Source organism: Gadus morhua, chromosome 12 (genome assembly GCF_902167405.1).
Source record: "Gadus morhua chromosome 12, gadMor3.0, whole genome shotgun sequence".
NCBI classification, from domain to species: Eukaryota; Metazoa; Chordata; class Actinopteri; order Gadiformes; family Gadidae; genus Gadus; species Gadus morhua.
Window position 1 is genome coordinate 14461847 of NC_044059.1, and position 16123 is coordinate 14477969.

The 16123-nt window shown below is 44.0% G+C and overlaps 1 protein-coding gene across 3 annotated transcripts in view; it reads left to right on the forward strand.

The window, feature by feature from the left end:
* Window positions 1-16123, forward strand: part of LOC115555194 (microtubule-associated serine/threonine-protein kinase 3) — a 266613-nt gene that overhangs the window by 95471 nt on the left and 155019 nt on the right. For all 3 annotated transcript variants that reach the window (XM_030371885.1, XM_030371886.1, XM_030371887.1), the window contains 2 exons: window positions 9139-9214; window positions 9727-9936. In XM_030371885.1, coding sequence (XP_030227745.1) covers window positions 9139-9214; window positions 9727-9936 — 286 coding nt within the window. The remainder of the gene's footprint in view (window positions 1-9138; window positions 9215-9726; window positions 9937-16123) is intronic.

The window sequence follows — 16123 nt, forward strand, 5'->3', positions numbered from 1 at the left end:
TTGATTGATAACTTTATAAGTGTACAGATTCTTTTATTACAGGAGACGTATTATGGTGTTTTTCCAACAAGTAAACATAGTATTTGAGTTCCAGAAAACATGTTTTTGAAGCTGTTTGCTGGAAATAGCTTTTAGGAAAAAAAATCTTGCCTACCGCTATTCCCCTCTGTTTCAGTCCCTTCATTATGCGCTGTTTCTGGCGTCTGTAGCTTTAATGCAAATGAGCTTCTGCCCATTGACCAATGAGCTGTCAGACTGAACCACAGCATGGAGAAGGGATTGCTGCCGTTTGCGAACTCCTCGAGCTCTATGAGCCCTATTTTAACGGTCTGAAACGCAAGTGAGAAGCGCCAAACGCAAGTAGCTTTGTGGGCGGTTCTATGGAGTTGTTGCTATTTTACCGGCGGATATATGACTTTTGCGCCCGGCGCGATTCTAAAAAGGGTTGGTCTGAAGTAGCCTAATTACCCGTAGGTGTGGTTTGTAACGTGTAATGAACCAATGTGAGTGCCATCCCCCATCCCCTTTAAGAACCATGAGCGCATTTGAATCTGACGAGTTGGTATTTTGACAGCGCGTTTGCAGTCTCCGATGAGACAGATGCAGGACCACATGAATTTCAAACTTCAAATGGCTCAGTTTATGGCCAAATAATATGGCCTAATTCACACATGGAATAGGGTTTTCTTCCACAACTTCAGAAATACTGAGTCCTCAAATAAATTTCGGCGAAGAAAACTTAACACACACATGATATGCGGTAACTGTGGTTCTATTTAATGATATGCGCAATACATTTGCAAACAGCGTTTCTTACCAGTATTGTATGCATTATCGTTATTGACTTGTGTTCCTAATATGCATGTGTCCCCCCGTTAATATACATTGCTATGGACTGTATTATGCGTTACGTGTTTAGTTTGCGTGTGTTTAAACACACATTCATTCATTATTTTTAACACTCACTCGCGGTAAAACAATGTTTTCTCACGATCAAATCCTCATCAATCCTAAAAGTTATGGGCTTGTACACGATGTCTGCGTCAAGAAAATATGTATTTGCTGTACGGTGTTTGCAGATGCATTGATTTAAAAGAACATCTTATTACCACTGTATCAGCTGTTCTTTCCCAAATAATTTACCAAGAATGTGTGGTTAGTTAGATGAGAGAAGCAAAGTGTATGCGCGAGGTGCACAAGCAACATTATGCATGCGCCCTTAAAATTGCATCTGAACAACGCTTCACTGACTTTAGACTAGGTATTTCCTGGTTTGTGGTGGAATTGTTTTCTGAAACTGAAAAATAGCACCTGGGAACATTTGCGGCAGAACACACCTCCTCCTTTCGCCGAACCACCCTTGCGCAAGATCATTCCCTAATTTACCGACGCGTGGCGGTGGAGGGAAAAGAATGCTCTGCGCCAGCAACTAGCAGCGACACATGCGTCGGTGTAGAAAGTCAATTGCACTGGATGCAAGATAGGGCCCTATATCTATATAATATAATATAATGTAATATAATATTAATGTTATATATGGGTGTAACGGGTTCAGACGAGTCAGGACACAGTTCTCAAGCGAAAATGGAGTGAACTCCCGTTTATTTCTCCTTTCGGAGCAAACAAACACAATGTCAAATGAACAAAACGTTCTTTCCTTCCGTATCGTGCTCTTACGACGCTCTCTCGGGCTCGCAGAGAGCGTCTTCCTTCTCTCTCTCCAACCCCTGACTAAAAGACAAGCAGGCACATAAATACACACTTCCTGATTGGGTCAGATTGCAGACACCTGTCCGCAATCAGACCCCATCACCCAAGCAGACCCGGTGCTCCATACTCCCCCTGCAGGCCAGACGCCGCCCCACCTCCACATACCCCCACCGCCCGACACAGGCCGGGGACCCATCCGGCCGTAAACCTACCCCCCCCCCCCCCCCGGGACGGGAGAGGAAGTCTGCCACGACCATCTGCGCCCCCGGCCTGTGGGCCACCCGGAAATTGAACGGCTGCAACGCGAGGTACCACCGGGTGATCCTCGCGTTGGCATCCTTCATCCGGTGGAGCCACTGGAGGGGGGCGTGGTCAGAGTAGAGGGTGAACTGGCGACCCAGCAGGTAGTAGCGAAGGGCACCGACCGCCCACCGGATTGCGAGACACTCCTTCTCTACCGTGCTGTACCGACCCTCGCGGTCCGACAGCTTGCGGCTCAGGTACAGCACCGGACGGTCGGTCCCCTCCACCTGCTGGGTCAGGACCGCGCCCAACCCCCTATCCGACGCGTCTGCCTGGACGGAGAAAGGGAGAGCAAAATTAGGAGCACACAGGACTGCTTCCCCACAGAGGGCTGTTTTAATAGCCTCAAACGACACCTGGCATGGCTCCGACCACTGGACTGTATCTGGCCCTCTTCCGGGTGAGGTCGGTCAAGGGGCTGGCCAGGTCGGAGAAGTTCGGCACGAACTGCCGATTGTAACCCGCCAGCCCCAGGAACCGCCTCACCTCCTTCTTGGTCCTGGGTCGAGGGGAGGCGGCGACCGCCGCGGTCTTAACGACCTGCGGCCGGACCTTCCCCCGCCCCAGGTGGAACCCCAGATACTGAATCTCCCTCCGCCCGATCACGCACTTCTTCGGGTTGGCCGTGAGCCCCGCCCGTCTCAGCGACTGAAGGACGGCCGCCACCTGCTGCACATGCTGCCCCCACTCGTCACCATAGAGGACAATGTAATCTATGTAGGCAGCAGCATATGCAGCATGAAGCCGTAACACACGGTCCATCAGTCACTGAAACGTGGCCGGGGCCCTGAACAACCCGAACGGAAGCACCTTGAACTGGTAAAGACCGAGCGGATTGGAGAACGCAGTTTTTTCTCGGGCTGCTGGAGACAACGGAATCTGCCAGTATCCCTTCGTGCAGTCCAGGGTCGTATAATACGTGGCCATGCCAAGCCGGTCCACTAGCTCGTCGATCCGAGGGATTGGGTAGGCATCGAACTTTGACACCGCATTCATCCTACGGTAGTCGACACAGAACCGGACAGACCCGTCCGGCTTCCCCACCAGCATGACGGGACTGCCCCAGTCACTGTGGGACTCCTCGACGACGCCCAACTCTAACATTGCTGCCAATTTGCGCCGTACCACGTCTTGCTTGTGGACGGGCAGCCTGTAGGGACGTGTCCGCACCGTTAACCCGGGTTGCGTCTCGATGTTGTGAGTTATTAACGGGGTGCGACCAGGCAGGGGCGAAAAGACGTCGGCGAACTGGAGCTGCAGACTGCCCACGTCCGCCGCCTGACTCCCCGACAGATCCTCTCCTCGGCCGACCGGAGGGACAGGCCCCGGAGTAGGGACTTCCGGTCCGAACTCCTCTCCCTCCGGTAGTGTCGTGGCGAACGAGACCGGGACCACATCAATCCACCTTTTGAGCAGATTGATGTGGTAGATCTGTCGGGAGTCGCCCCGGTCTGGCCGCACTACCTCGTAATCCACGTCCCTGACTCGCCGTGTGACCACAAAGGGACCTTGCCACTTCGCGAGTAATTTGGTGCTAGAGGTGGGCAGCAGAACGAGGACCTTATCCCCCGTTGTAAGATCGCTTAATCTAGTCCCTCTGTCGTACAGGCGTTTCTGATTCTCCTGGGCTTGGTGCAAATGCTCACGTGACATTACCCAGAGTGAATGGAGCTTTGCACGCAAGTCCATGACGTACTGGATTTCGTTTTTACTGTCGCTGGACCCCTCCTCCCAGTTTTCTTTAATGAGGTCCAGGACGCCCCTGGGCCTGCGCCCAGGGGCGTAGGCCCAGTGGTGACGAGTGGGACACCCCCACTCGAACGTTCTAATGGCCCGATAATGTCCATGCCTATAATAATGTCCTCCGGGTTTAGGCCCAACCGGTCCCGGATAGCCCTGGCGACGATGTTGAAGTCCTTCTGGGCCGCCGCTGGTAGGCTGTGGGCCGCGAGCTGGGCCTCTCCCGTCAGCAGAGGCAGGAGACGGTGGGCCCACTCCTGCGGCGGCCACTCTGAGACCTCGGCCACCCCCCGGAAGGTCTCCAGAAAGGCCTCTGGGTCGTCAGCCTCCCCCATTTTGGGGATATATATTTGTTGGCCCAGTCGGGCTACCCCGCCGCGTTTTCCGGAGCCGAGTAGCTCCTGCATGGCCTCCCGGTCGGCGGCCAAGGAGCGGGCCAGCTCCACCAGGACCTCGTTCTGGGCCTGCTGTAGCTGGGTCTGTAGCTCTGCTGTTTGCGCCAGGTGTCCGAGGACACTGGCCAATGGCGATTGTTCCATGCTTGACTCGCCCCACATTGGGCTCCACTGTAACGGGTTCAGACGAGTCAGGACACAGTTCTCAAGCGAAAATGGGGCGAACTCCCGTTTATTTGTCCTTCGGAGCAAACAAACACAATGTCAAATGAACAAAACTGACGTCTCTGGTACTTCCACAACAAGTAAGCACTCGTAGTGGCTGTTATCTCGGCCATGGTTGAGAAGAATTGGGGGAAAGGAATGTTGGCCTTGACTCTCTGAAGTCCATGAACCGCGACATGGAGGAGAAAGGGATTGTACTCCGGGAGCTGAGCTGCCGGTCTGCCGCCAAAGCTTCTGCCGCCGCCGAAGCTTCTGCCGCTGCCGAAGCCGTCCTACCGGGAGAGATTTGGCCATATCGTTTATATCGAAAAAAAAGAATTAAAAAAAAAATTATATTGCACTGCACTGACTGAAGCAAGGCAGGTGTGAGACTCACCTGTTAACTTGAAAAAAAATCTCATTTGTATTGAAGAAACAGTTCTATTTTTACCACCAGCTATTTGCACAGCACATAACTTTATTTTATAAGTGTATAATTAGTATTTAAAATATTTGTGTGATGCTGTGATTTTTATTTTATATTACACTGCACTGACTGACAGCCAGGCAGGTGTGAAGCACACCTTTAAAAAAAAATGTTATTTGTATTGAAAAAACTGTTTACAAGATGTTTGCACTATATGACACTGCAGTTAATGACAGATTGTTCGCTACTTACTCCTTTGTAAGCATGGAAATTCAAGTTCAAAATAAAAGAAAAAACTGATCAAATGTGAAGTATGGTTATTTTAAGCCATTTATTATTTTAATTTACTTCAAAAATACCATATCGTGATATATATCCATATCGTGATATAAAATTACTCATATCGTGATATAAGATTTTGTCCATATCGCCCAGCCCTACCTTACCATGCATACTGAATCACAGGATCAGTCCCTGCAAGCGTCTGATGCTTATACATTCTATTTGAGTATCTGTTATCACGTGGACATTTTATCATCTTGTTTAGGTTGTATGTGTATGGTGTGTGTGATGTCTTCTATGTATCTAGTGCCAACAGCTAGCTAACTTATACGGGAAACTCAGACAATGACGTTGAAAAGTTCCTTAAAAAATAGAACGTTTTTCTTTGACTAACCATTCAGAAGCATCCTGCTGAATTCTCAGAGTCTGAGGTTCTGCTGGAGCCTCCTCTCCTTCAGGATCCGATTCAGGTTTGAACATATAGTATATTGTTGAACCACTGAAGCTGCCATGTCCGCTTCTTTCACATGCTACGTTACACTCTCCGTAACCATGGCAACAGTTTATTAGCAGGGCGTGTACAAATGCAATGGGCGACAGCTCATTTGCATTAAAGCTACAGACACCCGAAACAGCGCATTCTGAATGGAACTGAAGCGGAGGGAATAGCGCTAGGCAAGATTTTTTTTCATTAAAGCTATTTCAAGCAAACAGCTTCAAAAACATGTTTTCTGGAACTCAAATACTATGTTTACTTGTTGTAAAAATAATTAAAAAAATCCTTTAAGAATGCGTCTATATGCAGCTGTTTTGCTCCCAAACGAACATTCCAACTCGTTATCATACCAAACATATCCCAGATCCATTTTACACCGGATTTCTCCTTTAACCATGAGAGTTGACGGTGCTGGTGATGGTGTTTGTTATTATGGGACAATGTAATACTAACCTGGCAGCTCTGTTCTGGGCAGTTTGTGATTTCTTTAGTTGACCCATAGATGCAGAGGACCATACTGGTGCACAATAATCAAGGTGACCTAAAATTAAGATTAAGCCACCTGTCCCACAATGTGTGTAGGGACATAAGAAAGACATTTCCTCTCCATGGAGATACCACAACCAATCTTCTTCACTATGGTATCAATGTGTTCTGCCCATGACAGCTGACAATTATTGTGCCCGGTAATTTTATTTTATCTACCTGTTCTATAGGTTCACTATACAAGATCAAACTCATCTTTGGTGTAGATGACTCAATCCCAAGATAATTGATTTGGTTTTCGTGATGTTCAGTGACAATTTATTTAATTTTATTTTTTCAATGAGCTGATCTTTATCCATGACATCGAATCCAGCACTGAAATCAAGTAATAAACCAGTGTAAACCAGTCATCTTTGATTTATCAATTTCCTTGAGGCAGTCATCAGTCGTTACTGTAAGGGCGGAACAAGTTGAATGGTTATGTCTGTAAGCATGTTGAAAACCTGTGTTCAAACCGTTAGAGTCAAAGCATTCGTGTATTTGTGAATAGACTATTCTCTCCATCAGTTTACTGAGAACTGGGAGAATAGTGATAGGTCTACTGTTCTTCCCAGTGAGTCTGCCATCTTTAGGTAAGGGAATCATTTTACCCTCTTTCCAGATAGTGGGATAAACCCCTTTCAATAAGCATGCATTTAAAATATGACATATCGGACCGTAAACAGTCAGCTGCCAGGCCAAGTACTTTACTGTCCTGCATGTCAGTACCCAATGAGATCTGTTGAGGCAGGGACTTCAAGAACTTCCTGCTCACCGACACTATAAAACTGAAAAGTGATCAGAATCAGTACTGTCCATATTCTGACTTAGTGCATTGACCTAATTTATGAAGAATTCATTAAAATAAATGGCTATATGAGATGGGTTGGTCAGAAACATGCCATCTGATTCCACAAAGGAAGCCCCGCCAGTTGTCCTTCTCACCATTATTTTATTAAGGGTTTTCCAGATCTTTTCACCATCTTGCTTTACAGCATTTATTCTTTGCATGTAGTATTATTTTTTCATTGATTTATTCAGTTTTGTAACCTGGTTTCTCAGTTGACAGTACATGAATCTGTCTTCCACTAATCCAAACTTTACTAATGTTAATTTGGCTTCATCTCTATCCTTCATGAAGCTCTTTAGAGTCTCATTCAGCCATAGAGCTGGTCTCGTTTTTACAATACACTTTCTCATAGGGGCATGCTTATCAACAATCTTCATGAAGCTTTCCATAAAGATATTTAAGTAGGCCTCAGTGTCCTCAGCAGCATACACATTAGTCCAGTCAATATCACCAACATCTGCCAAAAATTTTCAGGAATGAATTTCTTGAACATCCTTGTATGTACTATATTGACCTTACATTTAAAAATTCTAGTTTTCCTGGTAATTGCTATAATATTACGGTCACTAAATAACCAATCGTGAAACTGGTTTAGTGCAGCATTGAGGAATATTTGTGTAAATATGGTCTATGCAAGTGGAAGTATGGCCAGAAGTGTGGGTAAAGACTCTGGTTGGTTGAGAGATCATCTGAAACATAGTACAATCATCGATTAATGAAACCATCTTTTGTTTCATTGGACATTGATTCGCAAACCTAGACGATAACATCGTCTTCCCTTTGCTGGTGTCCCTCCTTGGCCAACAGCGAACACAAAGTCAGCCTGCGCCATTAAAACAAACTTTTCCTGTAGCCAGTGAAAAGAAAAGCTAAAATGTCCTTTACCAACATCCTTTGACAAAGTGTCTGTAGAGGGTTGAAATCAAACCTTTGTAGTAGCTTGGCCAGTGGCCACTGTGGGAATACATTTGTAAAAATTGTCTTCTAAAACCTCCATCTTGCCAATCGTGAATGACTTTATCTTGAAATGGAGAGGAACCACAATGAGCTGGAGGGGGGTTGTGTTGTCCTTTCCTCTGCTTTTCGTCTGCAGCAGATGTGTGTATTAATTGAAAAAAATTATGCGATCCCTCCCATGCCTGCAGGAGGCCGCGGTGCTAGCCCTCTGCATGAGAGAGATGAGAAGAAGCATCCCCACTTAAAAATAGGTCAGGGCTTCTTTATCCTGTGGATAACTTCCTTTCGATTTCTCGCTTTCATCCTTAAGGTTAACCAGAGACTTGTCTTTATATGTTTTTTTTATCTTACTGCTATGGACCTATTATTTGTGTGTTTTTGGCTAGTTAAAAGTGCATACGAGTGAAGGCTTTTGCGAAAGTCGGGATTACAATAAATACACTGATTTATGGCCCTAGACACTAGGGCTTTAACATGTCCCGTTGTTGTGTAAGCTGCCCTGGTAATGCTCTTTTTGTGATTCAAACCGTTTATGAATTTGACCTTCTGTGCTTCACTCTTGATCATAGAGCCTATAATTAATACAATTTGTTTGACACTGTCAATGTGAATGTGTTTGTTGAAATGTGGGATTGTGTCTGGTTGAGCATAGCATCAGTCCTAACCAGGTAAGGGGTTTGATTCCCTCTGGGTCAACCCATGTTATGAAATGTATGCACTCAACTCTATTGGAAGATGTTTCACTGAAATTAAATTAAATCATCCCCTAGATTTTTTTGGAGCAGTGTTGCTGTAAGTTGGTTAACTAGCAACTAGTGGGGTCAGGGGGCATGATTGAAAAATTACCCTTTAAATTTACAGTTTGAGTTTCCATATATGTCATAACAACCAACAGATTCAAGGTCTCTACTGAGAGCAGATCATTGTGCAAATGTACCTTGAACTTGGCAGAAACTTTTTTTTCAATCCAGAAGCAGTATCTTCATAAAGGCGCTATGCCCAGGCCACCATGGATGTTATTATTGAAATATTTATTATACAAATATTTAGAGATGGGGCGAGTAGATATTGGGGTTCGAACACAGAATCTTTTAAAAACACCCTAACCACAAGAAAGAAGTGAAGGGAGGCCATGAGGGAGCCATCTATTAAGTCTGCCCGAGGTATGGCCAGACACTGGATAGATGGACGTCAGTTATATTCAGTGGTCCTGGAGGGAATAAGTGGTTGTTTTTTGCTTCTGTCACAGCCCTGGGCGAGCGAGCAGCTCCTTCGACAACGAGACGGTGATGATGAACCATGTTTACAGAGAGCGCTTTCCCAAGGTAGGTTTCTCTGACAACATCACCTTGTTAACCAAAAGAAAATACTTTGGTTCTCTACTCAAACCACAGAAGACTTTGGTTCCAGGTTTTCTAGTAAAACCATGGATTATCTGCTAAATACCTCTGATCCAAATACAATCGCTCTTAACCAGGAAAAAATCTCTCAGACTTTGAAATTACCAGGGTTCTCTATCAATCTATGAGAAAATCTCTCACACGCATTGTTTGCACTAATTACAGTCTCATGAGGGTTTTCCAAAAAAAAATGCCCTAATGGCATTGGCATGAACCTGGTTTTGTATTCACATCTAGCTACAATTTTCAAGGCCAATACAAGACCAAACGCGAAGTTTTGTGTTTAGTTTGCATGTGTGTACCTCTCCGCTCCACATGTCTGTTGTGCCAACGTGTGTGTGTGTGTGTGTGTGTGTGTGTGTGTGCATGTGTGCGTGTGTGCGTGTGTGTGTGTGTGTGCGTGAGTGCGTGCGTGCAACGTCCTCCCACCCCTCCAGGCCACCGCCCAGATGGAGGAGCAGCTGCTAGAGGTGATCAGCCACTGTTGCACGGACAGCTGCCTGCCCCTGGCTGACGGGGTGCTGGGCTTCATCCAGCACCAGCTGGCCGAGCTGGGCCGCGACTGCCTGGACAAGTCCCAGAAGGGCCTGGTCACCTCCCGGTACTTCGCTGAGCTCCAGGAGAAGCTTGAGAAGCTGATCCACGAGGTGAGCGGACCAGGAGTGCTGGTTTGTTCGGTTGCTAGGGAGATTCACATGGTGTTAGGGCACGTCACACGGTATCCAAAGCAGAGAGTCATAGCCCATCTCCTGCACCCTGTGAGATTTTTCAAAAGGGTAACGTTACGTTTAAACTAGTGTTTAACATAATCTTGCAAATGCATTTTCTCCTTCCTTCAAGATCTGACTTTTTTTTGTGTGGTTCGGTTGCTATGGAGATTCACACATGGTCACATGGTATCCAAAACCAACAGAGTAGGGAATGAAAAGTGTTGATGGGTTGCCATTTTTATATAGAAATATTTAAGCTAGTGTTATGCATGTTGTCCTTAACTCGTGCCAAAAGTGTATCTTATAATTGCCTTTTAGTCTTCTAATCAGTGTATTTTCGTTAACGAAAAATATGACGAAAAATGTTTGTCAACAACCTTTTTTCCGTGACTGAGACGTTGACGAGCTAAAAATAGATCTTTGAAAATAAAAACTATGACGAAATGTCATTTTGTTTTCGTTGACGAGACGAGACAGGACGAAAATGTTAGTGGTGTGCTAGTTGGACATTCAAAATGCACGATATTTTCCAATCAGTACCCTCCCGTAAGGTTGTTATGCAACTGTTCACTCCTCCAGTAAATAGGACGGACCTTAGCTACGACTTGGCAACGGGAGGTATAGTCCACTCAGCTATGAGCTAACGTTATGCATTGTACATATTTACATTCGAAATTCTTCCCAGATTTTATTCCACAGATACTCTAGGGTCTATAGCAGGCCTATTCAACTAGCGGCCCGTGGGCCAAATGCGGCCCCTCTTCATTTTTTTCTGGCCCGCAAGAGGTTGCATGCAAAAAATAAATAAAATAAAGGAGAAACATACTTGCATGCAAATCAGGTTTCTGTGTGTAGCCGGTGATACTAGCCGGTATCAGTACCCCACAATCAGGAACTTGCATCACTTATTCGGACAATGTTTGGCTCAACCGATACGTGTGAGTCTAGCTTTTCTCATATGAATGCCATCAGAACAAGGGCACGTTGCTCCCTGACCTATGAGAAGCTGCATGAGTGTCTCAGGATGAGCCAAACTAGGCAAACAAGGCAGTGCAATCTTTCTCACTGACTCACTGGCTCAAAATGTCTCATATGTACAGTAGTTCTGTTTTGTGATGATTCAAACAACATTGTTGAATTCTAAATACGTGTCCAAAATATGTGAAAACAAAATCTTTTATAATGATACGATTAAAAGTGAAGAATGAAGGAAAGCTTCTGACAAGTTTATTCTATGTAGTAGTACTATATATTAAGTTAACGCTACTTTAAGTACGATTGATTTGCAGTGATTCATTCACGTAGTTTTACTCTGTGTGGCCCATGAACCCCCAGTGGTTTTCCTTTTCGGCCCACTTGTTAAGGAGGTTGAATAGCCCTGGTCTATAGCATATAACCGCGTTGTCTGATTACAGTTAAATTCATTTTTCACTATTTACCGGCTCTCGTTTTGAAGAAAATCACCGCGCCATTCGTTTCAATGGGAATCGCCACGGTCTATACTATCAACATAAGGTGGACTTTGAAATTCGTCCCAGCCTTTATACCCAAGATACTATAGGGTTTATAGTATATAACCGCAGTTTAATGCATTTTTCACAATTTACCAGCCATCGTTTTGAAGGCTGAACAGACAAGAGTACTAAAGTGTGACGTCACGTTTCCATAGCAACCGATTTTTGGTTCCACACAAACCAAATTAACAAGGGGAAATCCTATGCCACACAAACCTTTTATAGAAAAGGAACAATCTTTTTGCGAATTGATTTGTGAGTTTGCTTTACCAATGATGTGAGTAATATTGAGAATAGATTGTCTTCATATAAAAAAAAAAAAACTAAACTTAACTAACGTTTACGAACTTTTCCTTTTAATACCCCAGGGGAATGCATGAACGCCTCGACTTTTTTCGATTGGTAGTGAATTTCACCTCTTGAAATTTATTTATTTTAATTTTGAAAGAAACAACACATGGAAGCAATGGAGTACGCCATCTCTCGTTCAGTTGTTTAGAACTGAAAATCCGGTTGCCAGGACAACGTAACGTTTTCACTTTAGTAATCTATTTGAGTGGAACAACTTAGCAGGTTTCCTTGTATATAGGGTTAGCCTAATTGAACTAGTTTAAAGAGAGAAAACATTTTGACTAAAAGTCATGACTAAAGTTGACTAAAATGTAAGGACTTTTCGTCGACTAAAACGAGACTAAAACTACAAAGGAAAACAATGACTAAAATGTGACTAAATCTAATAAGCATTTTCGTCAAAAGACTAAATCTAAAATAGCTGACAAAATTAACACTGCTTCTAATTTCAGTTAATTTAAATATTTATAGAGTAACCTCTATGAAAGTATTGTACTGCTATATGCACACATACATGTTGGGCTTCGTGCAGTGACACTTCTTTGTTGAGGTAGAGAAATGTATTCTCAGCATCTCCTCCTGACCTTGCCATAACCGACTCCTATCAAAACCACCGAATGGATTTATCTCACAGATAATGTACATATAATGTACATGTAATATCCAACCAATTAGCCAGATCAAACCAATCTGAACAGCTGAGGCAAAGCCCTGAGGACAATAAACAGCCCCATAGGTGCAAAAAGATATGAGTGAGAGATAGAGTTGTTTTTTTATTTTTTTTGTCAAAGGTCTAATCTCTGTTGTGATCAGGGATGCGAACTACTCACTTCTTCAGTGAGACTCACTCTTTTGATACCATAAAAGGTCACTTGTGTGATTCATTCAAATTCAAGGAGAAATGTTAAAGGGTCAGGAGCCTTTTCAGATCAGAACAAGAGCTACTGACTGGAGGGGCAGTAAGAAGCTGGTGTAAGAGGAGATGGAGCACTCCCTGTCCTACAAAATATTCCCCAGCAATTTATTTGTTGGGGTTTTCTTATGTTAAAAAAATATGGAATTTGACTTGGGTATGTTGCTTATTGTGCTTGACCAGTAAATATGTTGGTAGTTACGGTACCTATTAGGGGTGCAACGGATCACAAAGCTCACGGTTCGGATCGGGTCGCGGTTTTTGAGTCACGAGTCGGATCATTTTCGGATCATCAACAACAATAAAGATAACAAGACAAATGTGACTTTAAATAAAATCTTCAACTGTGTAAAAACAAAATAAAGTGAAAAATTAGGTAATAATCCTGCTTCCTTTAAGCATGGTCAATATTTAAAAAATTTGCAATCTGAGGCATTATTCCTTCTTCTTTTTAACATGGATAGGATAGTAAATAATCCCTAACCCTGGATTTACAATTCAGGATGTCTGCATTGCCTGGGGAGAGTGTAGACTAGAGTCTACACTCTCCCAAGGCAATGCAGACATCCTTATCTTCTTTTTTTTAGTTTGGTAGCGAGACTCATTGCTCATTGCAAGGGGGGTTGGTTGTATTCTTTTCGCTCGGTTCTAGCCCTACTGTTGATACGGCGAACCGAGCGAAAAGACTACAACCAAACCTAAACACGTCCGGTTCCGGTTTACGTTTCAATGGGATTTACGGAACGCCAAATAAAACACAACAGAAACTGTATTTCGCTACGATACTTGATGATGTTGTTAATACCAGAATTGTCCTCTAAACATGCGCTGATCACGTCAACGCACAACTTTTTTTTTTTTATCAGCCGATCCGCGGATCACTTGGGTCCCGAACCGTGATGGTTGATCCGTACGGATCACGGGAAACCCGTGAACCGTTGCACCACTAGTACCTATGTATAGTCAAGTCAAGTCAATTTATTGTGTCTCCCAGGGGAGAAATTTGTTTGGATCTGGGCAATAGCTGCATCACATCAGTATGAAACAACATACAACATACAACATACAATCAGTTCATCACATGGGCAAGTGCAAAATTGTTGTACATAGTATTGGCAAATCACAGATACGAAAACGATCAGTAAAAACTATTGGACAAACAGGCAATCTGTAAATTCCCACACTCCTGTGCAAATAGCAATCACACCATACACTCAGCATTCATCCTGACCAAAACTGCTCCTCCATTCATACATCCATACCTGTGCAACAATAGCAATAGCAATCCAACCAGGCATACGATCAACATTAATTCTGGTCTCATTCATTCATCCTTGCATACTCATCTACCAGATCTTGTTCCCTGTGCATACAGTTATCCCTCCCCCCACTCCCCATATAGTCCTAGCTACCTATACATTACTCCATCTCATAACATACATTCCACTGTCAAAAAGACATCTCACATGTTGTCATACAGTCATTTTCACTGTTTTTCATTGATGAGCTTGACTGAGAGAGGGATGAATGAGTGTTTGTACCTGTTGTGTTTGCACAGAGAAACCCTATACCTCCTACCTGAGTTTAACAGTGTATATTCAGAGTGCAGAGGATGGGAGCTGTCAGATAGGATAGTCTGAGCCTGTCTTATTGTAGTTTGTTCAAAGAGCTCCTGTGGGTTGAGAGGTACTGGTGTTCCAATGATTTTGCCTACTGTCTTAACTAGGTTGAAAATCTGTGTTTTTGACTTGACAGTTAGGTTCCCAAACCAGCTGGTAATACCGTATCGGAGAATGGACTCAATTGTTGCCCTGTAGAATATGATCATGATATTTTTACTGACCCCAAAAACCCTAAGTCTGCGCATGAAATGGAGGCGTTGGTGAGTTCTGGCACACACATCTGCCACATGTGTGCGCCAGCTCAAGTCACAGTCGATATGTACCCCTAGGTACTTGAAGGAGGACACCTGTGCAATGCCAGAACCATGTATGGTCACAGTGCTTTTGTCACCAACTGATCTGGGATCCACCAACATTTCTAATGTCTTTTTTGTGTTGATATGAAGTTGGTGTGAGTCACACCAATTAACAAACGTGTCCACAGCAGCTTTGTGAACACTGATGTCTGTGTTTTTAGTGAGAAGACTGAGAATGACAGTGTCATCAGAAAACTTTACTATGTGTTGGTTAGGTGCAGTACTGACGCAGTCATTAGTGTATAATGTAAATAAGAACGGAGAGCTGACGCAGCCTTGGGGGGCGCCGGTGCTACAGACTGCAGAGTCAGACAAAGACCCGTGTTTGACAGGAATGAGTGGTACCACCGGATTAGAAAAGGGTTGACTTTTAGCTCTACCAGTTTCTTGAGAAGGATGTCTGGCTGGATTAAGTTGAAAGCAGAGCTAAAATCAACAAAAAGCAATCTGGCATACGCATTAGGACTCTCTAGGTGCTTAAGAATGAGGTGCATTATTGTTAATATGGCATCGCTCGTGCTCCGGTTTTTGGTGTAAGCAAATTGGTTTGTGTCAAGCATGGGTTCTACTTCTGAATGGAGTACTTCAATCATAAGCCTCTCTAGAGATTTAAAAACATTGGAGGTAATGGCCACCGGCCGATAGTCATTGTCCTCTTGAGGGCATACTTTCTTGGGTACCGGGATTATGATTGATTTTTTCCATAAATTGGGTACTGTGAATGTGTCTATGGAGAGCTGAAATAATTTGTGCCATACTGGAGAGAGTTCATCTGCAAAATTTTTGAGAAAGAAAGCCGACAGATTGTCCGGACCTGTCGCTTTGTTAGTCTGTATGCCTTTAAATATCTTAGTTACAGAATGTGGCTCTAGCACAATTCTATCCCGGTTCACATCACAAATGACATTGTCCAAAACTGCTGCACACTCACTGCCGTTATCAGAGTTAAAACGCATATAAAATTCATTCAGTTCGTTGGCCCTTGCCGCCTCGTTCTGGGCAAAAAGAGGCTTCTTCTTTGTGTCCATGTTTGTCATTTGTCTGATGGAGTCCCAAAGTTTCTTTGTGTTGGCTTCTGATAGATTTTGTTCTGCCCTCTCCCTGTGTTGCTGCCGGGCTGCCTTTATTAGAGCATTGAGTTATTTTTGAGCGGCCCGGACTCCTGCTTTATCCCCAGATTTAAAGGCTGCTCTTTTTCTGTTGATGCAGTCCTTAATGTCTTTTGTGATGTATGGTTTGTTGTTAGGATATCGTTTAACAATTTTCTGGGGTATGACAGAATCTATACAAAAACATATGTAGGCAGTGATAAGCTCCGTGATATTGTCAATGTCTGTATCCCTGAAAAAGAGATCCCAGTCCGTACAG